The sequence below is a fragment of the Piliocolobus tephrosceles genome, chromosome 16 (genome assembly GCF_002776525.5).
Source record: "Piliocolobus tephrosceles isolate RC106 chromosome 16, ASM277652v3, whole genome shotgun sequence".
Taxonomy (NCBI): Eukaryota; Metazoa; Chordata; class Mammalia; order Primates; family Cercopithecidae; genus Piliocolobus; species Piliocolobus tephrosceles.
The window spans coordinates 10,135,399-10,163,372 of record NC_045449.1 but is presented as its reverse complement, the minus strand read 5'-3'; the positions used below and the strand labels follow the sequence as shown (position 1 = coordinate 10,163,372).

Here is a 27,974-nt window from a genome sequence, read left to right as displayed (position 1 = left end):
TCTTTTAATGAATATTGATTACCAACATCTTAAGGGGCTCTTGATGGTTGCTAAATAGTTATGGCTAAGATAGTTTTGTTTTCTTGAGACTTTTAAAATGATTCTCTCTGATCCCTATCCCCATCCCTCATTGCCAGTGGCAGTCTGTTAGCTGGTGCTCCTTCTTGCTGTCAAGATATCTTCTTCCATACATTATTGTCAGAGGTGTTTGAACCAGAGAAACTCCATCTTGAATAGGGGCTGCGTAAAATAAGGCTAAGGCTAAGACTTACTGGGTTGCATTCCAAGGACGTTAGACATTCTTTTTTTTTTTTTTTTTTTTGAGACGGAGTCTTGCTCTGTTGCCCAGGCTGGAGTGTAGTGGCGTGATCTTGGCTCACTGCAACCTCCGCCTCCCGGGTTCATACCATTCTCCTGCCTCAGCCTTCCAAGTAGCTGGGACTACAGGTGTCTGCCACCACGCCCGGCTAATTTTTTGTGTTTCTCATAGAGATGGGGTTTCACTGTGTTAGCCAGGATGGTCTTGATATCCTGACCTGGTGATCCACCCATCTCAGCCTCCCAAAGTACTGGGATTACAGGCGTGAGCCACCACACCCGGCCAAGGACGTTAGGTATTCTAACCTAACGGGATGAGATGGGAGGTTGCCATAAGATACAGGTCATAAAGACCTTGCTGATAAAATAGGCTGTGGTAAAGGAGTTGGCCAAAACCCACCAAAACCAAGGTAGCCATGAAAGTGACCTCTGGTGGTCCTCCCTGCTCATTATACACTAATTATAATATATTAGCATGCTACAGGACACTCCCACCAGTGCCATGATAGTTTACAAATGCCATGGCAACATCAGGAAGTTACTCTATATGGTCTAAAAAGGGGAGGAACCCTCAGTTACAGCAATTGCCCACCCCTTTCCCAGAAAACTCATGAATAATCCACCCTTTGTTTAGCGTATAATCCAGTAATAACTGTAAGTATCAAGCAGCCTAAGCTGCTTCTCTGCCTATGGAGTAGTCATTCTTTATTTCTTTTTAAATAAATTTACTTTCACTTTACTCTATGGCTAATCATGAATTCTTTCTTTTTTTTTTTTTTTTTTTTTTTTTTGAGACGGAGTCTTGCTCTGTCGCCCAGGCTGGAGTGCAGTGGCCGGATCTCAGCTCACTGCAAGCTCCGCCTCCCGGGTTTACGCCATTCTCCTGCCTCAGCCTCCCAAGTAGCTGGGACTACAGGCGCCCGCCACCTCGCCCGGCTAGTTTTTTGTATTTTTTTAGTAGAGACGGGGTTTCACCATGTTAGCCAGGATGGTCTCGATCTCCTGACCTCGTGATCCGCCCGCCTCGGCCTCCCAAAGTGCTGGGATTACAGGCTTGAGCCACCGTGCCCGGCCTATGAATTCTTTCTTGCATGAGGTCCGAGAACCTTCTCTTGGGGTCTGGATTGAGACCCCTTTCTGGTAACATTATTATCTGAAAAACACTAGATTAAAAAAAATCTGTTTGTTAGAATTGTTTGAAAACTGTGAGTGAATAGCTCTAAATGAGATTCTGATGGTCTTTCAGAGGAGTAGGTATATGGGGTAAGCTAAGGTGCACAAATTTCCTTTTTTTTTTTTTCTCTATCACCCAGGCTGGAGTGCAGTAGCAAAATCTTGGCTCACTGCAACCTCAAACCCCTGAGCTCAAGCTGTCCTCCTGCCTGAGCCTCCTGAATAGCTGGCACTACAGACACAGACTCTCATGCCCGGGTAATTTTTAATTTTTTATAGAGAGATATGGTCTCACTAGGTTGCCTAAACTGGTCTTGAACTGCTGAACTCAAGCAATCCTCCTGCCTCAGCCTCCCAAAGTGCTGGGATTATAGGCATGAGCCACCACACCTGGCCTTCCTTTTTTTATCATGAAAAATTTCAAACCTATAAACAAGTAGAGAAGATAGTCTCATGAACCCCCATTTCCCTACTGCTCCCTTCAACAATGAACAACATGGTACATACTTTTCACCTTGTTCAAAATTCCTTTTGCTCAGTCATCACTGAATTCAGGATTTTTTTTTTTTTTTTTCTGGACGGAGTCTCCCTCTGTCATCCAGGCTAGAATGCAATGGTGTGATCTTGGCTCACTGCAACCTCCACCTCCTGGGTTCAAGTGATTCTCCTGCCTCAACTTCCTGAGTAGCTGAGATTATAAGCGCATGCCATCACGCCTGGCTAATTTTTGTATTTTTAGTAGAAATGGGATTTCACCATATCAGCCAGGCTGGTCTTCAACTCCTGACCTCAGGTGATCCGCCCGCGTCAGCCTCCCAAAGTCCTGGGATGACAGGTGTGAGCCACCACACCTAGCCGAATTCCAGATTCTTAAAGCATCCGGATATTGGCCTCTGGGAATGCCGGGCCTCCCTGTGTTACTATTTTAACTCTGAGTGCCCAGAGAGGCTCCAGCCATGTGCCCTTTCATTTCCAAGATGGTTCTCACGAAGCCGTTTCTGCCCAGTGTCCAGGCTGCCCCATAGATCCCCCATGAACTCATTCCTGCTTCTCAGCCTCTGACCTTCAGGTGACTGTGGGAAGGGCTTGGGAAATCCTCCTTTGTCCGACAGGGAGATCCAGCCGGGGAAGTCCACAGGTATGTAAACGTGCATTCTATTACCTCACCCAGGTTGTACCCAAAGGCTCTGGAAGGAATTTTTATTAGTCTACAGTGTAAACAAGCATTCCCTCTACCTCCCTACTCCCTGTGATACCAGGCCTGGAAGTTTCCACAGAGCACGCTGGCTTCTCAATATATCAAGTGAAGTTTCTTCTGGTCTGAAGCCAGTTCTCTGCAGAAGGCACTCTGTACATTTCCCACAGCTGGACTCTCGGCCAACCACATCCCCCAGACGGCTTTCTGCAATCTTTTCCACGGCCTAATGAAACAGGTCCCACCATCCCTGTCCTGCAGATGAGGAAATTGAGGTTTACAGAGGTGAAACCCCTTGTCTTAGGTGTGTAATTACCAAGCAAAACAGTTGGGACTCGGATGAGCCTAATCATTGGAGTCTTCATTAATAAACGGAGAACTAATTATAGTCATTGAAGAGACTGTTCCTTTTCTGTTGTGATTAATTCCGAATTTATTTTTAGTCTTCAAAAGAATGAAGACTCGTGCTGGGGTTTTGTTCTGAGAAAGAAATGCGCTGTTCCTGACAGTCTTTCTTGACCAGCCCCTTTGTCCACAAAAAAGCCAAGAACCTATGGCCAGGTCATTCCTGTGCGTTTTTTTTTTTTTTTTTTTTCTGAAGCTCAAGATTCCCCAGGGATTTATGTCAACCTAAGTCACTTTTTTTTTTTTTTTTTTTTTGACGGAGTCTTGCTCTGTCACCCAAACTGGAGTGCAGTGACGCAATCTCTGCTCACTGCAAGCTCTGCCTCCCGGGTTCACGCCATTCTCCTGCCTCAGCCTCCCGAGTAGCTGGGACTACAGGCACCTGCCATCACTCCTGGCTAATTGTTTTGTATTTTTAGTAGAGATGGGGTTTCACTGTGTTAGCCAGGATGGTCTCGATCTCCTGACCTAGTGATCCGCCCGCCTCAGCCTCCCAAAGTGCTGGGATTACAGACGTGAGCCACCACGCCTGGCAACCTAAGCGACTTTTAATGAACACTGGAGAACCATTTTTACATTAATAGAGGGACATCACCTACAAGTGAAAACCACAGTTTCTGCCACAATGCTGGGGAAATTAGGATCTGGCTTGTCTTCAGGGCAAGAGAAGCAGGCTGAGTGTGTCATCAAGTGTAGTTCTGCGTGCGTGTGTGCCTGCATGTGTGTGTGTGTGTGTGTGTGTGTGTGTGTTTCAAGAATGAAGGGACCGTGTGGCCCTGGGCAAAGGAGCCACAAGGAGGGATAACAGAGAGCCAGGGAAGGACAGCAATTTTCATAAACTTCTTTTCTAAGCTTCTCTTAGACAGCCCAGCCTTCTCTGGGTGGATTTTTCCAAGCTTCAGATATGTTAATAGCGGCATCACATCGGAGTTGGGTCCTGGCCCTGGAGACTTTCTGCCTTTCTGTCTCTTTATGTGGCTTTGCATATCTCTGCTCAGGCGGGCTCCGGTGGATGTTTTACTGCTATTTACTCCCAAAGGGCAATCTCATTTCCATATTTCTGTGCTGCTGTTAGGGAAGAGTAAGGATGGGGCTGGAACTCCTTTCCACACCCACCAAGCAATAGCAGAGAAAAAGCCGACTTCAGTTTGTGTTATTTCTGGTCACACAACTTATTTCTTCCCTTCTCCTTTTCTCTTGCTTCATGCTGCTTCTGCAAATGAAACCTTTAGCTTACACCAGGGAAGCTGTGCTTGTGAGGGAGTGGGTGGAGATCTTGGAAGACCTGGGAGAAGGTTGGGCTTTGGTTTCTCTTTCTTCTCCACTCTCCCATCCCCTTCCCCTCTCTCGCCCCTTTCCCCTCTCTTTTCTATCCTGCTCTTCTTTTCTTATTCTATATTCTCTGTCTCCTGTTGTTCCCCACAATTTTTTCTTTCCTCTTTGATCTATTACTGTTTTCTGTCTGCCTCTAGCTTTACTTCCTCTTCCCTTCTCTTCTTTTTCTTTACTTTTTTTTTTTTTTTTGTGACAGAGTCTCTGTCACCCAGGCTGGAGTGTAGTGGTGCAATCTCAGCCCATTGCAAGCTCTGCTTCCCAGGTTCAAGCGATTCTCATATCTCAGCCACCCAAGTAGCTAGAATTACAGGCGTGTGGCACTACAGCTGGCTACTGTGTGTACTTTTTAGTAGAGAAGCGTTTTTGCCATGTTAGCCAGGCTGGGCTTGAACTCCTGGCCTCAAGTGATCCATCTGCCTTAGCCTCCCAAAGTGCTGGGATTACTGCTTTGAGCCACCACACCCAGCCTCCTTCCCCCATTTTTAAACGTTGGTGGGCTTGGCCAAACAAGATGCCAATGTAAACTCTTCTTATAAATGAAGACGCTCTAGGCCAGGAGTGGTGGCTCACGCCTGTAATCCCAGCACTTTGGGAGGCCGAGGTGGGTGGATCAAGAGGTCAAGAGATCAAGACCATCCTGGGCAACATGGTGAATCCCCATCCTCCCCATCCCTACTAAAAATACAAAAATTAGCTGGGCATGGTGGTGGGCGCCTGTAGTCCCAGCTACTCTGGAGGCTGAGGCAGGAGAATTGCTTGAACCCAGGAGGTGGAGATTGCAGTGAGCCGAGATCACGCCACTGTACTCCAGCCTGGTGACACAGCGAGACTCCAGCTCAATAGATAAATTAACAAATACACTCTTAGGGTATGAATAATATCTGAAAATGACCCCCCCCTCCTTTTCCTTTGAGATAGGATCTTGCGTTGTCATCCAGGCTGGAGTGCTCTGCTGTAACTGCAGCTCCTAATTTTTGTATTTTTGTAGAGATAAGGTTCACCGTGTTTCCTAGGCTGGGCTCACACTCCAGGGTTCAAGTGATCTGCCGGCCTTGGCCTCCCAACGTGCTGGGCTTACAGGTGTGAGCCACTGCACTTGCCCCAACAACCTTTGAAATATGGTCTGAAAACCTACAGTACTCTGGGGTTTTTATTGAAAACACGGATTCCTGGGTCCCATTCCAGACCCACTAAGTCAGAATATCTGGGAGGGTGGCCTAAAAATAGGCATCCTTTCTCACATGTTTCTCCAGTGATCCTTATACGCATTTAAGTTTCAGAATCTTTGGCTGGAACTCTGGCTGAGATTCTGGATGAGAAAATCAAGGAAGGGATGGATAGAACTCTTCACACTTCCTCTTCCATGGAGGCCCAACGCCAGGTTTCTTCCGGACTCCAAGGGGAACACTGGACCCACTTATTTCTCCAAAGTCATGATTCCAAAACGCTTATTTTCAGTACATTAACTTTCTTTCCCTTCCCAGTATCTTCTTGAAGCTGATTCTCAAGATCACTGAGAAGTACACTAAACTTCCATTATGGTGCAGGAAGACAATATTAGAACAATATTTGAATATTACATCTACTTCAATATTACCTTTTTAAATTTTAATTTTATTATAACATGCTTATTAGTTTAGTGGTTCATCTATTTAATTCATAGATAATAGAAGTAGATATCTCCGGGAGTTTTACTCATTGGGGTGCACAGTCAAAAAATTTGGAAAGCGTGTCTGTAGAATTTAGACTACAAATTCTTTGAGATTACAATACCATTATTTATTTATTTATTTATTTATTTATTTATTTATTTATTTATCTATCTATTTTTTTGAGAGAGAGAGATGAAGTCTTGCTCTGTCACCCAGACTGGAGTGCAGTGGCATGATCTCAGCTCACTGCAACCTCTACCTCCCAGGTTCAAGTGATTCTCCTGCCTTAGCTTCCCAAGTAGCTGGGATTACAAGTGCCTGTCACCATGCCCAGCTAATTTTCGTATTTTTTTACTAGAGACAGGGTTTCACTATATGTTAGCCAGGCTGGTCTCGAACTCCTGGGCTCAAGCAATCCTCCCAGCTCAGCCTCCTGAGTAGCTGGAACTACAGGTATATGCCATCATGTCTGGCTAAATTATTTTATTTTATTTTTAGTAAAGATGTGTTGACTAGGCTAGTCTCAAGCTCCTGGCATCAAGAGATCCCCCCCAACATCAGCCTCCCAGTGTTCTGGGATTACAGAGGTGAGCCATTGCACCACGCCTGTTTATTCTAAGTGTAGGGTTTTCCATTGTATAAGTATGTCACAATTTATCAATTCTAGTTTGATGGATATTGGGTTGTCTCCAGTTTGGGGCTGTTATAAATAGTGCTGCTATGAATGTTGTTGTACATCTTCTGTTGGACATATCAACATATCTTAGTTGGTTATATTCCTAGAAGGTGATTAGATGAATTATAGAGAATGCTCAATTCAACTGTACTAAATGCTGCCAATTTTCCAACAGGTATTCACCAGTGGTGTATGACAGCTCCAGGTGTACCACAGCCTCTCCAGTATGTAGTATTTTCTGTTCTGTGTTTATCTTCATCACTTGCTGAGTGTATATTGATACCTTCTTATGATTTAATCAAAATCAAAGAAAAGCAAATCATGCTTTTCTTGATGATTAATGAGGTGCATCTTTTAATATGTTATTGGTCATTTGGATGTCTTCTTTTGTGAAATGCCTGTTCAAGTTGTTTGCCCATTTTTCTATTGGGGTGTCTATGTTTTCTTTATTGATCTATAGGAATAGTTTTATTTTAAAACCTTTTTATTTTTATTTTTTATTTTATTTATTTATTTTTTTTTAGAGATAGGGTCTTGCTGTGACACTCAGGTTGGAGTACAGTGGCACAATCATAGCTTTCTTATGCTCAAATGATCTTTTTGTCTCAGCCTCCCAAGTAGCTGGGACTACAAGCACATGCCCCCATGCCTGGCAAATTTTTTATAGAGATGGGGTCTCACTGTGTTGCCCAGGGCTGGACTTGAGCTCCCAGCCTCAAGTGATCCTCAAACCTCAGTCTTCCAAAGCTTTGGAATTACAGGCATGAGCCACCATGCTTACCCAGAATTCTTTACATAGCTGTCATACTTATCTCTCTATCCCTAGGCCCAGCACACTGTTCATTTTCTAATATGTGTTTAATACCTCTTTGAGCTGTTGTTGAATGAAATAGCACACATGAGCTGAGAAAGACAACTCTTGTTGGGTGATGAAGATCATTATGTATTTTGATTTTTACTCAACACTAACAATTTTTTGAGGTATAATTTATATACCCCAAATTTTACCTGTTTTACGTGTACAGTTTGGTGACTTATTGTGTTGTGTGATCATTACCACAAATTAATTTTAGAACATTTACATCACCCCAAAGAAACCTTGTGTTTGTTTCTTTCTTATTTGTAGCTCCAACTCCAGGTGACCACTAATTTTTAAGTCATCTCTATGGATTTGCCTTTTCTGGATGTTGCATATAAATGGAATCATATAATATATTGCCTTTTGGGTCTGGCTTCTTTCACTTAGCATAATGTCTTTGAGGTTCATCCATGTTGTAGTGTGAATCAGTACCTCCTTCTCAATGCTGAGTAAATATTCCACTGTATTGGCATACTACATCTTGTCTATCTATTCATCAGCTGATGGACATTTAGATTATTTCCACTGTTTGACTTCTGTGAATAATACTGCTATGAACATTCACTACAAGTTTTGTGTGGACATACGTTTTCATTTCTCTGAGGTAGAGGCCTCGGAAGAAATTGCTGGGTCATTTGGTAAATTTATGTCTAACTTGGTTTTTCTTCCTTTTTCTTTTTTTTAGACATGGGCTTACACTACTGCCCAGGCTGGAGTGCAATTGTGTGGTCACGGTTCACTGCAGCCTTGATCTCCTAGGCTTAAGTGATCCTCCCACCTCAACCTCCTGAGTAGCTGGGACCACGGGGACGTGTCACCACATCCTTTGGCTAAATTATTTTTTATTTTATTTTATTTTATTTTTATTTTTGTAGAGACAGGGGTCTTACTATGTTGTCTGGGCTGATTTTGAACTCTTGGCCTCAAGGGATCCCACAGCCTCAGCCTCTCAAAGCATTGGAATTACAGGTGTGAGCCATTACATCTGGCTATGATTAATGTTGTAAAGAAATGGAAACCTTTCCATTTCTCTGCCATCCATTGGCTGATGGAAAGGTGTATAAGGTCTTGGGTAGAAATGAAACATCAGCCACCACATAACTATCAAATGCACAGTGTCTAGAGAAAGCTCTGACACAGGTTTATACAACTTAGCAAGTGGAAAATCTAAATATGAACAGGGTCCAAACAATCTATGCAAAAGGAGATCAAGAGGTACTGAATGCCTGCTTTTTGTATGAGTCAATGTTAGGCTTTAAGAAGGATAGATAGATTAGGCATGGTGGCTCATGCCTGTAATTCCGGCACGTTGGTAGGCAGAGGTGGGTGGATCACCTGAGGTTAGGAGTTCGAGACCAGCCTGGCCAACACGGTGAAACCCCATCTCTACTAATCATACAAAATTAGCCAGGCGTGGTGACACATGCCTGTAATCCCAGCCACTTGGGAGGATGAGGCAGGAGAATAACTTGAACCTGGGAGATGGAGGCTACAGTGAGCCAAAATCATGCCACTGCACTCCAGCCTGGGTGACATGAGTGAAACTCCGTCTTAAAAAACAAAACAAAACAAAAGATAGATGGAAATGAGTTACTAACGGTCTAACCAGTAAAATAAGACTTAATTATTATTATTATTTTTTAAAAAGCAAAAATAGGCCAGAAGTGGTGGCTCATACCTGTAATCCCAGCACTTTGGGAGGCTGAGGCGGGCAGATCACAAGGTCAGGAGATCGAGACCAGCTTGGCTAACACAGTGAATCGCCATCTCCACTAAAAATACAAAAAATTAGCCGGGCGTGGTGGCGGGTGCCTGCAGTCCCAGCTACTTGGGAGGCAGAACTTGCAGTGAGCCGAGATCACACCACTGCACTCCAGCCTGGGCTACAGAGAGAGACTCCATCTCAAAAAAAAAAAAAAAAAAAAGCAAAAATAAATTAGCCAGGCATGGTGGCATGCACCTGTAGTCCCAGCTAGCTTCTCCGGAGGCTGAGGTGGGAGGATGGCGTGATGGGAGGCAGAGAATGCAGTGAGCCAAGATCACACCATTGCACTCCAGCCTGGGCAACACAGCCAGATCTTGTCTCAATTTAAAAAAAAAAAAAAAAAAAGAAAGCAAAAATAATTAAAGATTTAAATACAATTTCAAGATGGTAGTAGAAGATCAGAGAGGGAGAAGGCAGGAGGGAAAATTGATAAAGGAGGAATTTATCTTTCCTTCAAGCTCCTGGGAGAAAATAGAAAGCCCAGGTGTGTTTCTACAAAATTTGTGGCATCCCAAAGATGTAAGAGTTCCTACTTCTATTGTTGCTCTAGAAATCTTAGTTAAAAAAGAAGTGTTATGTAATAAGTCACCAGGACCCTTGAACTGGATAGACAAAAACAATTGCTAACATACGGGTATTTCATGTGCCAGGCACTGCTCTAAACAGTTTACATGTTTCCTCACTTAATCTTCTTAATAACTCTATGATAGTTATACTACTGTTGTCTTCTTTTAGTGATGAGGAAAATGAGGCTCAGAGATGTAAGTAAATCACCCAATGACACACAGCTAGAAAGTGGCAGAAATGGGGTTTGAATAAAGGCAGTCCAGAGCCAACATATTTAACCACTAACTACATTTAACCAATTAAATCCCCATATTCCAGTTATTGGATTCAATCTCTAATTTCAGATGGGGAAATAGACCCAAAGGTATGGGAAGACTTGAGGATTTGGAGGTTACTTGCTTGATAAGAGATCAGGAGTTCCACTAACTGCTGTTCCACTCTTATTTATATGAAGACTGACATTGGATATCACCAGAGAGCCTTTTCTCTTCTTTTCTTTTCTTTTCGAGATGGAGTCTTGCTCTGTTGCCAGGCTGGAGTACAGTGGCGTGATCTCGGCTCACTGCAACCTCCACCTCCCAGGTTCAAGCGACTCTCCTGCCTCAGCCTCCCGAGTAGCTGGGACTACAGGCACGTGGCACCATGCCCAGCTAATTTTTGTACTTTTAGTGGAGATGGGGTTTCACCATGTTGGCCAGGCTGGTCTCAATCTCCTGACCTTGTGATCCGCCCGCCTCGGCCTCCCAAAGTGTTGGGATTACAGGCATAAGCTCTCATAGGCCGTGCCCAGCCTAGAGAACTTTTTCTTAAGATGCTATTTGTGGGTGAGTCACTAGGATACCTGTTTTCTGACTGGCAGGGTGAACTACAGAAAGCAACACTCAGTGTACAATAAGCTAGAATTGAGTTCAAAGCTGGTTCTGCTGTTGACCAGCTGTATGATGGTGAGCAGGTTTTTGAGCCCAGTTTCTTTATCAGCATGTAGGATTACAGGAATGAAATGAACTACGTGGAGAAATTAACAGCTATTATCATTTTTGGTTGCTGCAGGAATGTCTGAGGTGGGTCACATAGAACTCAAGTATATGGCATGCTGTGTAGGCTGAGATTTCTCAAGTCCAAACTGGATCACAGTTTCTCACAGGCACGCAGAGAACTGGGGTTGCAGGTTGGCTGGAAATCAGTTGTCCTACCTTGATTCAGGTCACATCATCAGGAATGAAGCCTGATAACAGCCTGCTGGAAGTCACATATTTTCCTGATACAAGGAATTGTATCTCTTTTAAAACTTCATTGGGCCAGCCATTTTTAATGACCGTTTTTGATATGAAGTTATGCAGCTCTGCTTTAAGGGATTCTTAGCGGTGACTGTGGTCAAGAGTTTGTTTCTTTATATTTCTGGCCAAGCAAATGTTCATGACTTTGCAACTGATGGATTATTACAAATATTCTACATGTGTCACTTTGCCCATGGCCAGAGACCAGACGGAGGCTGCTCAGGTGAGTTGGCTTAGCTGCAGACTAGGGCTCAATAGTGACTCTTAAAGCCTGGGCATGAGTATTGTGAAAAAGTTGCATAATGACTTTAATGTACAGCCAGGATTGAGAACCACTGAACTAGGTGAAAGGCTGTGTGCCCGGGTCTGATTCAAAGCATAGACAGGTGTGCAAGATCTTCAGGCTCTTGGAGCCCGGCCTGACTGGTTTTGTAATGGATATCTAGGCAGGCATAGTAGGAGGTGAGGCTAGAGGAGGTGTTGTGGAGGGCCTGAAATGTACAGGAGGAGAAGTTTGTACCAAATTTAAAAGGCAATAGGGAGCCACAGAAGGTGACTGGGGAAGAGGGTAAGGAGTAGACAGAGGTATACAGGCATATTAAAGGGTCGAGCTTTTTTTTTTTTTTGAGACAGAGTTTTGCTCTTGTTGCCCAGGCTGGAGTGCAGTGGCATGATCTCTGCCCGCTGCAACTTCTGCTTCCCGGGTTCAAGCCATTTTCCTGCCTCAGCCTCCTGAGCAGCTGGCAATACAGGCCCCCACTACCACGCCCGGCTAATTTTTGTATTTTTAGTGGAGATGGGGTTTCACCACGTTGGCCAGGCTGGTCTCGAACTCCTGACCTCAAGTGAGCCATTCGCCTCAGCCTCCCAAACTGCTGGGATTACAGGCGTGAGCCACCGCGCCCGGCCGAGTCCAGCTATTTACAGGCTAAAAAAGGTATTTTTTTTTTTTTTTTTATGGAGTAGACTATCAAAGAAACCGAGCTTTCTTTCACTTCTGTATGGTCAGTTCAAGGTCAACATTCTGCAGCACTCAGGTTACCTGGTCCCTGGAGAGCAGGGACTGGCCCAAATGATCTTTGTAGTACCTGGCACATCGCATGGAACATGGCAGTCTCCTGCTAATGTTTGTTGACTGACTACATGAGTGTAGACTGTTTAGCCGGCCCATCTCGATTTCGGGAGGGCTGGTACCCTGGGCTGGCCTTCCCTCTGTAAGTAAAAGCATTGGTGCTGTTCCTCTCACCGTTCGCCTTTCCTCCATTTATCCCCATTGACTGTTTCCAATTCTATCAACTCCGACCCCGTCTCCTCCCCATTCCGTCCCTCCAGCGTGCCACGCTGCCACCAGGCTGCTGGGCTCAGGCGCCAGGCTTCAAACCTGTCTTTCACCCATTGTTCAGTTTCCTGTGAGTCAAGTTCAACCCCAGGTTCAACCACTACAATGACAACCACAAACGATCCCTCGCAGACACCTCGAAGAAGGCGCCCGTACGTCACGGGCCGCCAGGCCTACAAAGCAGGCACAGAACAGGGGCGTTTCCATTCCCGCGGTCCCCGGCGGTGGGGGCGCGAGTGGGAACCCCTCTCCCCAGTGACAGGCCCCTCTGCGAGGGGGCGCGCAGCCCTCCGCGGGCGTGGCCGCCCTGGCCCCGCCCCGGCCCGCCCCCTCGCCCGCGAGCGAGACCCCGCCCGGCCACCCGGCCGCCAGCCCCTCTCCACGGCCGCCAGCCGCTCCCTCCCGCGCCGCGGAGTCCTGCCGCGGGGGATGCTCCGGGTCCCACCTCCCAGGGGAGCTGCGCATTTCCGTGCGCCGGGGCGGCCCCGGCCCTGACCGGCCCTGGCGGCTGCAGCCAGCGTTCCGCGTTCCCGGGAAGTTGTCTCCGGAGCCCGCGGCGCCTGGGTCTCCTCCCCCTGAGCCCCGCCCCCCAGCCCAGAGCTGGGATCTGCGAGCTGCCCGGCCCGGGGGCGTCGCCGCTCGCTCTGCGAAGCCAACGAGTCTCCGCTTCCCTGCGCAGAGCGCGCGTCCCCCGCCTGCCCGGGGACCCCCGCGCACCCCAGAGACGGCGCGCGCCCAGAGCGCGGGAGCCCGGAGCGCCGGGCGCCTGGGACCCCGCGGAGCCGCTGCCCAGCCCGTGGGGCTCGGCGGGGATGCAGGCTGCTCTGTGAACCCGGGCGCCAAGGCCATGTCCGGCGCTCGCTGCCGGACCCTGTACCCCTTCTCTGGGGAGCGGCACGGCCAGGGGCTGCGCTTCGCCGCGGGCGAGCTGATCACGCTGCTGCAGGTCCCGGACGGCGGCTGGTGGGAAGGCGAGAAGGAGGACGGGCTCCGTGGCTGGTTCCCGGCGAGCTACGTGCAGTTGCTGGAGGTAAGGGGCGAGGGCCGGGTCTGGAGGAGTCGGGGCTGCGGTCCTCGGTGCGCTCGCGTACCTGTTGCCGGTTCCAGGGATGCCGCAGCGTCCCGGTCGGAGGGGCGCCCCCGGGGGCAGCCCTTGCCGGCGCGACATGTAGCTTCACGCTCCTGGGAGGCAGCGACGGCAGCGGGCGCCCCTCGGGGCGTGGGCAACGCGGGGTCTCGGGGAGCTTCCCTCTTGCGCCGGGCCCCCGGATCACACCGTGGCGGCTCTGAGGAAGCGAGAACTTGTTGCCTGTGTGAGTTCAGGAGCAGGCGGGCGCGTTCCCGGCAGTGGCAGGGGCCGGTGAAGGGTCTGGCGGTCTTGGGAAGATGCATGGAGGATCAGGGGTCCGAGAAAGTGGCACCGACTCAGTCCCTCAGCCCCGCGTCTCCACCCCGGAGTCTAGAGCCTGACGACCCGTGGACGGTCGTGCTGCCTTGGGTCAGGCTGCCTGGACGCCTCGGGGCCACCCACTTGCTGGTCAGCCGAGCCTGCTGGCCACCAGCCCGAGCCCCCTCAGCAGGCTTGATCCCGGGGTGCTGTAGCCCCCCGCCACTGCCCGCTCCCCTGGTCCGGCTTCCCCAGGATAAGGCTCAGGAACTCAGGCTTGTTCCTGGGGTTCTGGCCTGGCCCGAGGGTTACACAGGACCTGCTGAGGCAAGGCGCTGGCTGTTTAGGCTGGCTGTTTATTGTCTATGTGACAGGCTGTCCTCTAATCACTGAGCTCACAGTCACAGCCTGAGCGAGACCCGAAGTTTCTAAAGTCCTTTGTGTGTGTGTGTGGGGTGACCTTCCAGGACATCCCCTTTACTAGAAGTCCGCCTGCCCCCCCCCCCCCCGGATTCTTGTAAAGACTAAATTAACAGTTACCCTCAATTGTGTCAGTATTCCTAAACATTCTGGTAAAACACTGCCCAAAGAAATCATGGAGGCTGAATTTATTTATAATTTAACTCTTGACCTACTTCACAGAGAACAAAGTAGCAAATTTTGACTGAAAATGCTCGGTGCAATTCATCAGGGAAAAAGAAAGAAAGAAATGAAATGGTTACAGGGTGAGTCTGCCTGAGGATGAACCCTGTGGCAACATTGTCAGCAAGAGCCTGGCCTTATAAAAGTACAGTAGGTTGCTTTCAGGTCCAGAGGAGAACAACAAAATCTCTTCTAAAGGAATCAGTAGCATTTGAGCAAAGTTTAGGGGCTGCTGGAATGAGCTTTCATGGGCTGTCAGCAGGGTATGTTGCAGGAACCCTCTTGGTTCTGTATCTGGAGAATCCAGAGATCCCCTGCTTGTAGGAGAGGCTCAGGTGTGCCCTATTCTGGCTTTTCCAGTCCCTTTCCTGAGATTCGGATATAAAAGAAAGCAAACATACTGCTTCTTGCATGAGAAGCAAGGGGCCTCCTTGTGTCTAGCTTGAAGCCCTGGAAGAGATACATATTTTGGGAGTTCTTTGGATGGCCCCCCTTTTCCAGGAAATTCTGATGTGGAAATTTGACTGATGGATGTCTGTCCAGTGAGGAGCATCCCTGGCTGGACTGAGCCAGCTGTGTTTTGTGTAGGGGTGAGGCTAGGTGTTAGTAAGAGCAGAGTGCTGCTTTTTCTTCCGGGAAAAGGACAATGGACCAGGCCCAGGGGACAGGCAGAATTAACAGCCGGGACAGTCTTGGGTGTATCTGTCCCATCCTCTGCCATATACAAAGGTAGGAGATCTCCGGTGCCTCAGGGCCTCTCAGACCATTCCGGACTGGTAACTTGCAACAAAAGCATCCATCTGCGTGAGCAATACTTCAGCGCACCTGCTCAGCACGCTACGTGCACATTATCACCAGTTCCCCGACAACTCTGTGAAGGGTGAGGTACTTCCCCCATTTTATAGACGAGCAAGCTGAATATGAGAGAGGTGAAGTCAGCTCCCCAATGAATAATGCTCACATGTTTTGTTAGCAGCTCAGATGGCTGAGTATAACCCCCTGCACCTGTGCCTTTTTAAAACGTGATAGCCTGGGCTCAACTATGCTAAACAGCGTGTGAGGGAAGGGTCTGGATCCGTGAAGGGGAGGCTGAACCTCTAGAGCTAAAACGAGGACAGCTGCAACCAGGAGCAATTTGGAGGATCTTCCCTGCTAACCCCAAAGTTTGGCTTTACTCAGAGCCAGCTGCGGGTCTTCCCACAGTGGGCCTGAGTCTTGTGGACTAAGTACTGGATGGGACTCTTCTCAGGGCCAAAGCAGATGCAGTTTCAATAGGGGAGATTGTGGCATCTGGGAGCCTCCTACAGGAGCAGAAAGACATGGTATCAGGACAAGCCCAGTGGCTGGACCTCAAGGCTGAAGGCTAGGTAGAGATAGAGGATATGCAAGCAGAGTCCCTTGGGATGGAGTGGGTCCTCAAGGGCAGACTCAGAGAATGCAGAGTTGCCCAGGCTGGTGGGTAGACTGGCCAGCATCTGGACTCATGAGACTAGACAGGGGGCCCATAGATAATAGAGGTGGCGAACCTCATGAGATGTCAGCCAATGTGGTGCTGTCACTGAGCTTGCTTGGGGGCATGCAGTTCAGAAGGCCAGGGCAGCTGTTGGAGAAACAAGTATAGACAGATGGACTGTCCTAGCCTCCTGGGCGAGGGATGAGGTTGTGGGTACATAGCTGAGCATGGTATCTCTAATGTGCTCCCTACTATGGTGGAACTTTCACCCTGATGGAAAGAGTGATACCAGGAAACCCCATCTTGGCAGAGGGGAGTGAGGCACTGAAAACTGTGTGCACACTGTATACCTCCCAAGGAGATCTTCCTTGTTCAGATGAAGCAAGGGGAACTGAGAGACCCAGCCTTTGCAGGAAGCATACATGGGAGAAGGTAGTTGGGAACTAACTCTAAGAGGGTCACCAGATCTGACCCAGCGGCCAGCTAGTCCATGGGACGAGGCCAGCTTGGAGGAGGTCTTGGTTTTTGGGGCAATCTCTTTGGTCAAGACTCCAAGGAAATGGTATAGCACATAGTTGGCTTCCAGAGAGCAGCTTCCAGCAAAACCTCAGCACAGACAGGGAAGTGTAGAGGTCTCTGGTAGGCCCAAGGACTCTGGCCACAAGGGTCCTTCCTATTCAGGGGGTGGTGCAGCTCTTCAAAGGATGGGCAGAGGGAAACACCTACCTCCAGAAAAGGAATAGGCCTTACAGCCAAGGCCCACAACTAGTTATTAGATAAAATCAACTAGAGAAATCTTTCTTGAGGGTTTCCTCTGCTATGACGAGGGAGAGGAATTGAGAAGTCTTTTTTTTTGTTTTTTTGAGACAGAGTCTTGCACTGTTGCCCAGGCTGGAGTGCAGTGGCGTGATCTCGGCTCACTGCAAGCTCCGCCTCCCAGGTTCATGCCATTCTCCTGCCTCAGCCTCCCTAATAGCTGGGACTACAGGCGCCCACCACCACACCCAGCTAATTTTTTTGTATTTTGAGTGGAGATGAGGTTTCACTGTGTTAGCCAGGATGGTCTCAGTCTCCTGACCTCGTGATCCGCCTACGTCGGCCTCCCAAAGTGCTGGGATTACAGGCATGAGCTACCGCGCCCAGCCGAGAAGTCTTTTTAACATCATTTGAGAGACATGGTAGAGGAAGAGACCTGAGACCAAAGATAGGAGCTGTGGGAGCATGTTCTGCCAGCTCCAAGCTAGGCCTGAGATTGCCTCCATAGACTTGGGAACCCCACATGTGGGAATATTTCCACCAGCTTTCTGGAGTACATGGAGGCTGAGAAATAGCTCCTGGGGAAGGTGGATAGAGAAGCCTAGATCTCCATCCTGGGGAAGATTTGGAGAGAAAGACATGGTACCAGGACAAGCCCAGTGGCTGGACAGGTCAGTGGTTGGAGGGTCTAACAGGGTCCAGGAATTCTTGAGTGAATGGAGAGAAGAAATTAGGGACCTGGAGGATGCTGTAAGGCATCTACAAAACTTCCCAGAGCTTTTGAGAATTCTACGGGACAATGGGATTGAAATACGAACAAAATAGAGCTTTCTTTGAACTAGGTGGTATTCTTAGAATCCAGGATCTGGCTGGATAATCTGGACCTCTGGGGTACTAACAGAATGTGACACTGTTTGCTAGCAAAACTGGAATGACTGCTGAGGGTCACCCTTAAACTTGATTTCCTTCACTCTACCATTTTGGGTTTATGCCATTGCACTGCAGGAGTTAATAAGGAGTGTCTGTGGGAGAGAGTGCGCTGTGCTATGGATAATTAAGGAATGATGTTTTATCTATTGCCGTGTAAGAAGCCACTCCAAGATTTAGTGTTTCAAATCAACAATTTATTATTATCTGTCATGGTTTTGTGGATTGACGGGGATCAGCTGGGTGGTTCTTCTGCTGGTCTGTCTCAGTGTCTGTCATGCAGCTGCAATCAGATAGTAGCTGGGGCAGAGTTCTGGAGGCTCAACTAGGCTGCAGCCTCCAAAATGTCATCTTCACTCGTCTGTCTGGTGCCTTGATGTTCTTCCATATGGCGCCTCTCTCCATGTGGTGTTTCATTTGCCATGGCCTTTCCACATGGCCTTTCTCTTCAGCAGGGTGGTGGTGGTTATGTAGTGGGTGGCTTCTAAGGATGCAAAGGCATACATTACCAGGCCCTCTTAAGGCCTAGGCCCAGAACTGGCATATTGTTTCAGCCACATTTTATTGTGAAAGCAGTCACAGAATCCGTCCAGAGTCAGTTTGGAAGGAAGGTGGGTACAGGTGTGGTTACAAGGGAGGCGTGGTTCATCGAGGGCCGTATTGCAGACTAGCTCCCTCAGAAGGCTAGGTAGAACATACATGGGACAGATGATCCATTAGTGGGGAGGTGGTGCCAGGCCAGATTGATGAGAGAGAGAACCCCAAGAGGGAGGTAAAATGCAGCCACTTGGCAGTTCTACGTCTATCGCAATCCTTGGAGGTTTTTTTTTTTTTTTTTTTTTTTTTTTTGACTCTAGAGGTTTCTTTATAAAGGCCACACGATAAATGATGCAGCTGGAATTTGCAATCAGATTTGCTTGGCTCTGGGCCTGTCCACTAAGCCATTGACATACCAGTCCAGTTTTTTTTAGGCCAGGGCTGTTCAGTGCTGGTGATTCATAGACGTAGTGGATCTGAGCTCCCCGACATCTAATAGATGTTTGCTATATTACACAAATTGATTTTAATACAGAGCCTTTTCCTTTCTGTCTGCAACATGAAAATCACCCAAAATGAGTGTGACCTTGTCCCTCATGCTAGTATTTTTCAGACAGTCATCAACTGTGTTCACAAAAGGTGTAATTAGAGCTTGTGACTCAGGGGAGTGGGTAATTGTGACTGAAAAGACCAACGTGCTTTCTGACATCTTCACTAAATCATCCTCCTTGGTATGGGGGCTGTGGCCAGTATTTGTAGCTCCTGGTGTTAGAAAATGACCTTTGGCCCACCACTCTGTGAGCCTCGGCTCAGAAGGAGCCACCCGCTTTGTCACACTTGTGTGCTGGACTGGTCAGTGTCTACCCTACCGGACTTTAAAGCAGTGAACAAGGCTTATGGATTGAGTGGATTCAGGGCATTTTCACAAAAGTTCCCTTAGCAACAAGTCAGCAGGAATCCCTGACATCTGTTCACCACTCTGTGGATCTCTGATGTCTGTTACCACCTAGAAACATGAATGAGAGGCTGACCTTCATGTACTCTTCTCAGCCTGCAGAAGCCCAGCTTTTTTCTGACAGTGTGGTAGACCTCATCTGTGAACGTGGATATGGATCCCCACTTTGCTGGTGAAAGAAAATGTTTTTTGTAAACCAGGAAGCCTTGTGTACACATAAGGTATTTTGACTATGATCAGGCCAGCCCAGGGAACATTGTTTTTGTGGTGTGCTGTCTTACTACTCACAGCAGCAAGGCGACACATGATAGACTTTCTAACAAAATGTCAGGATGAATTCCTCTGTACTTAAATGCAAAATTAGTATATTTCTCTCTCGCCCTGCAGTGGCGAGGCTTCTGGGGTGGTGTTTATGCCTATGGCGAGAAGAAGTGGTGGCTGGCAGATCTCTTTGACTTTTCCTTGGCTGACCAGAACACGTTGTGACATTGTGAAAGTTTAGTTGCAGTAAGTATGTGAACTGTGAGAAGTTTTTGAGGACTCTTAAGAGGACCCACCCACCTCCTTTCTTCACGTTTACTGTCTTCTCTACCATCTCTAAGAATTTGTTTTTAGTTTAACTTTCTAGTTCTCCACCTACTCCTCTTCTTGAGCTCGGAGCTGGTATTCAAATTCAACCCCTATGTACTCAAATTTCACATGTCAAAATTAAACTCATCATCTCTCTCCTTTCTCTTCTTTCTTTCTTTTTTTTTTTTGTTGAGATGGAGTCTTGCTCTGTTGCCCAGGCTGGAGTGTAATGGCGTGATCTTGGCTCACTGCAACCTCTGCCTCCTGGGTTCAAGTGATTTTCCTGCCTCAGCCTCCCGAGAAACTGGGTTTACAGGCTTACACCACCATGCCTGGCTAATTTTTGTATTTTTAGTAGAGACAGGGTTACACCAGGTTGGCCAGGCTGGTCTTGAACTCCTGACTTCCTCATTTGCCCACCTCAGCCTCCCAAAGTGCTGGGATTACAAGTGTGAGCCACTGTGTCCAGCCCTCTCTTCTCTCTTTACTGCCTTCTTCTTTTTTTTTTTTTTTTTTTTTGAGACAGGGTCTTGCGCCGTTGCCCAGGCTGTAGTACAGTGGCGTGATCATGGCTCACTGCTGCTGTGACCTTCTGGACTCAAACGATCCTCCAAGTAGCTTGGACTATAGGCACCTGCCACCACGCCTGGCTGATTTTTATATTTTTGTAGAGACAGGGTTTCACCATGTTTCTCAGACTGGTCTCAAACTCTTGGGCTCAAGTGATCCTCCCGCCTTGGCCTCCAAAGTGCTAAGATTAGAGGCATAAGCCACCCTGCCCAGCCTCTTCACTGCCTTCTATTCCCAACCTCTAAACCAAGCTTGTGGAACATGTGGCCCAGGATGGCCTTTGAATGCGGCCCAACACAAATTTGTAAACTTTCTATTTTGTTTTTGAGGCAGAGTTTCACTCCCGTTGCCCAGGCTGGAGTACAATGGCGTGATCTCAGCTCACTGCAACCTCTGCCTCCTGGGTTCAAGCAATCCTCCTACCTCAGCCCCCTGGGTAGCTGGGATTACAGGCATGCGCCACCACGCCCCGGCTAATTTTGTATTTTTAGTAGAGATGAGATTTCTCCATGTTGGTCAGGCTGGTCTTGAACTCCCCACCTCAGGTGATCCACCTGCCTCAGCCTCCCAAAGTGCTGAGATTACAGGTGTGAGCCACCATGCCTGGACTTAAGTTTGTAAACTTTCTTAAAACATGAGGTTGTGTGTGTGTGTGTGAGATACATATTTTTTAGCTCATCAGCTATAGTTAGCGTTGGTGTATTTTATGTGAGGTCCAATACAATTTTTCTTCTTCCAGTGTGGCCCTGGGAAGCCAAGAGATCGGACACCCCTGCTCTAAACTGTAGTAAATGTCACCACCATCTGTCCACCAAGTCCCCTGATACCCCTCCCCTTACCTTTCCTCTCCTTTTCAATAGGTTAGCAAGCCTGTCCCTTCTCCCTTAGAAACATTTCTTAAAGCCTTCTCCTCCTTAACTTGCACTGGCAAATCTTTTCTGTAAAAGGCCAGGAAACATTTTAGGCTTTGTGGACCATGAGGCAAAATTGAGTTATGGCTGCCTCGGTGTGATCTGTAGTGCGCCAGAGGCAGTGAGAAGCGGTGAGAGCACCCCATATGGTCTCTGTCACAGCTAATCCGCTCTGCTGCTGTAGTGCAAAAGCAGCCAGAGATAATCTGAAAGCCAGTGGGCCTGCCTGTGTTCCAATAAAACTTTATTTATGGACTGAAATTTGAATTTGTTATAATTTTCATGGGCTGTGAAGTATCATTCTTCTTTTGGTTTGTTTTCAATTTTTTTTTTTTTTTTTTGAGACGGAGTCTTGCTCTGTCACCCAGACTGGAGTGCAGTGGCCGGATAGCTCACTGCAAGCTCCGCCTCCCAGGTTTACACCATTCTCCTGCCTCAGCCTCCCGAGTAGCTGGGACTACAGGCACCTGCCACCATGCCCAGCTAATTTTTTTTTTTTGTATTTTTTAGTAGAGACAGGGTTTCACCGTGTTAGCCAGGATGGTCTCGATCTCCTGACCTCGTGATCTGCCCGTTTCAGCCTCCCAAAGTGCTGGGATTACAGGCTTGAGCCACCGTGCCCAGCCTTTTTTTTTTTTTTTTTTTTTGAGGAGAGGAAGACAGAGTCTTACTCTGTTGCCCAGGCAGGAGTGCAGTGGTATGGTTTCGGCTCACTGCAGCCTCCACCTCCTGCGATCAAATGATTTTCATGCCTCATCCTCCCAAGTAGTTGGGACTATAGGCCCACGCCACCACAGCCGGCTAATTTTTGTATTTTTAGTAGAGATAGGGTTTCACCATGTTGGCCAGGATGGTCTCCAACTCCTGACCTCAAGTGATCCACCCACCTTGGCCTCCCAAAGTGCTGGGATTATAGGCATGAGCCACTGTGCCCAGCCAGCCTTGTGACTATTTGGGGAAAAATTGAGGTTGAGGGGGACTGCAGATGCACATAACCCTAAGTAGAGGAGTATGTTTGCTATACCTGGGAGAGCCAGAATATTCCAGAATGGCTAGAGAGTGGCAAGTAGGGGGAGAGGGCGTAGGGGTGTGTCAGGGAAGGAGATAGAACCTGGGAAGTTGGGTCATTTTCTAAATGCAGTGGAAAAGCCTTTGGTTTGATTAAAGTGGGTGGCATGTTCGGATGCATTCTGGAAAGCTCTTCTAGATTGTAGGGTGGAGAATGGATTTGAAGAGAGCAGGGAGGGGAAGCAAGGAGACCAGTTGGGAAGCTCAGAGCAGGGTGGTGGAAGTGGAGATGGTGAGAGGTAGCTGGATTTGGAATGTATTTTGCAGGTAATGTCAGCAGATCTTCCTGGTGTGTTGATTGGAGGGATTAGGGGAGCTTCAGGGGGTCTCACTTCTTGCAGGTCACTTGTGATGCACTTTTTCCCTTTTGTATTTTCCCCATCTGTCCATCCTTTATTCTGCCACTAGAGATCTCTTCCTGAAAAAAAGGAGGTAAAAGGCAAAGACATATTTGGAAAAAGTTCCTTAATGTAGAAAGTGCTTTTATAAATTAAAAAAAAAAAACCCAAAACAAAGAGGAACATATCAGTATAAGAACGGGCAAAGAACTTGGATAGACACTTCATAATAAAACATATACAGGCTGGGCATGGTGGCTCATGCCTGTAATCCCAGCACTTTGGGAGGTTAAGGCGGGCGAACTGCTTGAGCCCAGGAGTTCAAGACCACCAACATGGAGAAACCCAAATTTTATCTCTACAAATACAAAAGAATTAGCTTGGTGTGGTGACGCATGCCTATAGTTCCAGCTACTCAGGAGGCTGAGGTGGGAGGATCGCTTAAGCCCAGGAGGTCAAAGCTGCAGTGAGCTAAGATTTCACCGCTGCATTCTAGCCTGAGCCAAAGAGCGAGACCCCGTCTCTTAAAACAAACAAATGAATGCATACACAAAAAAAAACGTATAAAAAGTCCTCAACTATTTAGTCTCGCCAGTGATCACATAATTGCAAATTTAATTTAAAAATAGCTTAAAGACAGAAACATGTAAAGAAAAAAATGGCATTGGCAGGGTGTAAGGAAATGGTCCTGAGCTTCCTGAAGGGCCATTTGGCACTATACCTCCAAAACGTTAATAAGTACATGTTCTCTGTCCCAGCAATTCCACTTCTAGAAATTTCGACTCAGGGAGCATCTGATATATCAGGCAAGCTGTAAACATCAGCCTGTGTTATATCACAACCTCTGATAGCACAAGATGAACAACAACCTCAATGTACACCAGAAGGAACTAGTTAAAATCAGGTTTACCTTTGCTTAGCACAAGGTCAAAAGGTGCGGGAGGGGTTCAATAACTATATTGAAATGATTTATTTTTATTTTATTTTATTTTTTTGAGACGGAGTCTCGCAGTCGCCCAGGCTGGAGTGCAGTGGCCGCATCTCAGCTCACTGCAAGCTCCGCCTCCCGGGTTTACGCCATTCTCCTGCCTCAGCCTCCCGAGTAGCTGGGACTACAGGCGCCTGCCAACTCACCCGGCTAGTTTTTTGTATTTTTTAGTAGAGACGGGGTTTCGCCGTGTTAGCCAGGATGGTCTCGATCTCCTGACCTCGCGATCCACCCGTCTCGGCCTCCCAAAGTGCTGGGATTACAGGCTTGAGCCACCACGCCCGGCTGAAATGATTTATTTTATTTTATTTTATTATTTTTTTTGGGACGGAGTCTCGCTCTGTCACCCATTCTGGAGTGCAGTGGTGCAATCTTGGCTCACTGCAGCCTCCGCCTCCTGGGTTCAAGTGATTCCCCTGTCTCAGCCTCCCGAAAAGCTGGGATTACAGGTGCCCACCACCATGCCCAGATAATTTTTGTATTTTTAGTGGAGACGGGGTTTCACCATGTTGGCCCGGCAGGTCTCAAACTCCTGATCCACCTGCCTCGGCCTCCCTGAGTGCTGAGATGAAACTGAATTTTAAAAATAAAAATATTGGTTAATGATGCTCAGTGTCTTTGTGGAGCTAGCGTAGTTCACATTTCTCCTCACAGTGAGGCAAAAAGAGGTGGTGTGTCCAGAAATGAATTGCTTTTCAGAAGTAGGAACGGTGTGTACTGAACATTTTGTAAGTATCCTTTTCTGGGAAGAACAGGTAGAAGGAATACATGCTGGCCCGGGGCCATATTCTTATAAATATCCTCAGTAACAGCAAATCTTTGTCTTTTGAGGTGTGGATTTGATTTTTTTTTTTGGAAACAGCCAAAATTCATTCAAAGCCAAGTCTGGTGTGTCTGTTCATGTGACTGTCTGTCTGTCACCTTGTGGCAAATAGGATTTAAGGCAGCTTACCAAAAAGCGTACAGTACAAAAAGATAAAAGCATAAACACATGAGGAAATCTGTGGAAAGGAAATCATCAGATGACTCTGGAGTGAAGTTGGATGAGCAAAGAGAGTAACTGAGTCCTTGGCCGGGCGCGGTGGCTGAAGCCTGTAATCCCAGCACTTTGGGAGGCCGAGACGGGCGGATCACGAGGTCAGGAGATCGAGACCATCCTGGCTAACATGGTGAAACCCCGTCTCTACTAAAAAATACAAAAAAACTAGCCGGGCGAGGTGGCGGGCGCCTGTAGTCCCAGCTACACGGGAGGCTGAGGCAGGAGAATGGTGTAAACCCGGGAGGCAGAGCTTGCAGTGAGCTGAGATCCGGCCACTGCACTCCAGCCTGGGCGACAGAGCGAGACTCCGTCTCAAAAAAAAAAAAAAGAAAGAGGTCCTATCTGAAAGTAATGATGAATTTGAACAGTGAATGAGGAGTAACAGAAATATTCTGAAAAAGGTAGCATTGTGGGTATGTGTGCTGTGTGGGTCAGGATGGGTTACGATATGCCAGCGTAACAATCTCAGTGGTAAAGCAACATGGGTTTGTTTTTGCTCGTGTTGTAACTCTGTTGTGAGTTGGTTTGAAGCCGTAAGACCTCCAGGACCCAGGATGATGGAGCAACCAGTATCTGAAATCCTCAGGGACTGTGTTAAACAGCACATGGTTCTTTTTTTTTTCTTTTCTTTTCTTTTCTTTTTTTTTTTTTTGAGACGAAGTCTTGCTCTGTCGGCCGGGCTGGAGTGCAGTGGCCGGATCTCAGGTCACTGCAAGCTCCGCCTCCCAGGTTTATGCCATTCTTCTGCCTCAGCCTCCCGTGTAGCTGGGACTACAGGCGCCTGCCACCTCGCCCAGCTAGTTTTTTGTATTTTTTAGTAGAGACGGGGTTTCACCGTGTTAGCCAGGATGGTCTCGATCTTCTGACCTCGTGATCCGCCCGTCTCAGCCTCCCAAAGTGCTGGGATTATAGGCTTGAGCCACCGCGCCTGGCCAAACAGCACATGGTTGTTAAAGCTTTTGCCCGGGAATGACACATGACACTTCTGCTGGTATTTTATTGTCTAAAGCACAGCCACACCTAACTTTAAGACAGTGAGAAAATACAATCCTGCCATGTGCTTGGAAGGAGAAAAGGAGCAAGCTGAATCTATGCAGATGGCCCTGTTGACCACCACATGGATGACCACTCATGGGGACACCCCAGTTCCTGTCTGAGTTTCAGCATTTTATCATCACACTTAGAGCAGTGCTTCTCAAACTGAATTCAGTGCTGCTAGAGCAAAGTGGTTTCTGGTTTTTTGATTTTTTGGGAGCGGAGGGGATCCTGCTCTGTCACTCAGGCTGGAGTGCAGTGGCACAGTCCTGGCTCACTGTAATCTCTGCCTCCTGGGTTCAAGTGGTTCTCCTGCCTCAGCCTCCTGAGTAGCTGGGATTACAGGAACACCACTACACCCAGCTAATTTTGTATTTTTAGTAGAGATGCGGTTTCACCATGTTGGCCAGGCTGGTCTCGAACCCCTGACCTCAAGTGATCCACCTGCCTTGGCCTCCCAAAGTGCTGGGATTACAGGCATGAACCACCGTGCCTGGCCCAAAGTGGTTTCTTAAAACGAATTCCCTGGATCTTGTTGGATACAAATTCTGACTCAGGAGGCCTGGGATAGGGCCTGCGGTCTTGCATGTCTGACAAGCTTCTAAGAGATTCTGCGAAGAGTCCACAGTGCACACTTCAGCAGTTGCTCTTAGCTCCTGAGAGCCATGGCTACTCTTTCAAATTGGCCTCCTCCCTCTCACAAGCTATCCTAGCATCTTGTACACTGCTGGGCACACTAGTAGATACTTGGTCTATATTTTTTGAACAAATGTGGTCATTTATTCCCTCCCTCCCTTCCTTCCTTCCTGTCTCTCTCTCTTTCTTCCCTGCCTCCCTCCCTCAATCCCTCCCTTCCTTCCTTCTTTCTTTTTTTAGATGGAGTCTCGCTCTGTCGCCAGGCTGGAGTGCAGTGGCACAATCTTGGCTCATTGCAACCTCTGCCTCCCGGGTTCAAGTGATTCTCCTGCCTCAGCCTCCTGAGTAGCTGGGATTACAGGCACATACCACCATGACCGGCTAATTTTTGTATTTTTATTAGAGACAGGGTTTCACCATGTTGGTCAAGGTGGTCTCGATCTCTTGACCTTGTGATCCACCCGCCTTGGCCTCCCAAAGTGCTGGGATGACAGGCATGAGCCACCATGCCCGGCAAAATATGGTCACTTTCGAATCCCAGATTCCTTGTGTTTTGTGTGTGTTTGTGTGTGGTTAGTACATCTGTCACAACTTTGGGTTCAACAGAAATACATTTTTCTATTTGAGCAATTACTATAAGTGTGCTTTTTTTTTTTTTTTTGAGACAGAATCTCGCTGTGTCACCTAGGCTGGAGTACAGTGGCGCGATCTCGGTTCACTGCACGCCCCGCCTCCCGGGTTCACGCCATTCTCCTGCCTCAACCTCCCGAGTAGCTGGGACTACAGGTGCCCACCACCACGCCCAGCTAATTTTTTTTATTTTTTTTATTTTTAGTAGAGACGGGGTTTCACTGTGTTAGCCAGGATGGCCTCGATCTCCTGACCTTGTGATCCACCTGCCTCGGCCTCCCACAGTGCTGGGATTACAGACGTGAGCCACCATGCCTGGCCAAGCATGCTTTCTTCAGGGCTCAGCAGATGCAGTTAAAGCCTGGAGCTGAGATTGGTAGTTCTTCAACAGGGAGCCCTTGGGAATGTGCTGTCCCCTCCAGGGTGACTTGGGCAGGTGGCTTTTTTTTTTTTCTTTTTTTTTTTTTTTTCTTTTTGTGGAGAATGGGGTCTCGCTGTATTACCCAGGCAGGTCTCGAACTCGTGGGCTCAAGCTATCCTCCCGCCTCTGCCTCCCTGAGAGCTGGGATTACAGGTGTGAGCCACCGCGCCTGGCCAGGCAGGTGGCTTTTTAAAGGAGACTTCAGGTTCACACTTAACGTTTTCTATTGAAACCATCCAGACATTTAAGATTCCTCATTTTTTTCTCAGATGCCTCAATTCCTCCTCCCTCCTCATTTGCTTGTCAAATGCACAGAGGACTCTAGGATTAGTCAACAAAAAACTAATTAAGTTGTAAAAATTCTTTAGCGATGCTATTTTAAAAATTCCACAGAAATGAGTCCTAGTCCTAATTCAATCATGAGAGAAGATCCTTATTTTAGCAGTGGATCATGGAAGAGTGTCATTGAGCCATTTTTTAAAATTTTTTTATATAATTAGGAATAGAAATAAGAAAGCTTAACTTTGAGTTATTTAGTTTAAGTCTGCTG

At 47.6% G+C, this 27,974-nt stretch overlaps 1 protein-coding gene across 1 annotated transcript in view; it reads left to right on the top strand.

The window, feature by feature from the left end:
* The first annotated feature begins 13,197 nt into the window (after positions 1-13,197).
* GAS7 (growth arrest specific 7) overlaps positions 13,198-27,974 on the top strand; it is a 292,165-nt gene continuing 277,388 nt past the window's right edge. The window contains exon 1 of the mRNA XM_023190869.3: positions 13,198-13,591. Coding sequence (XP_023046637.1) covers positions 13,409-13,591 — 183 coding nt within the window. The 5' untranslated portion in view covers positions 13,198-13,408. The remainder of the gene's footprint in view (positions 13,592-27,974) is intronic.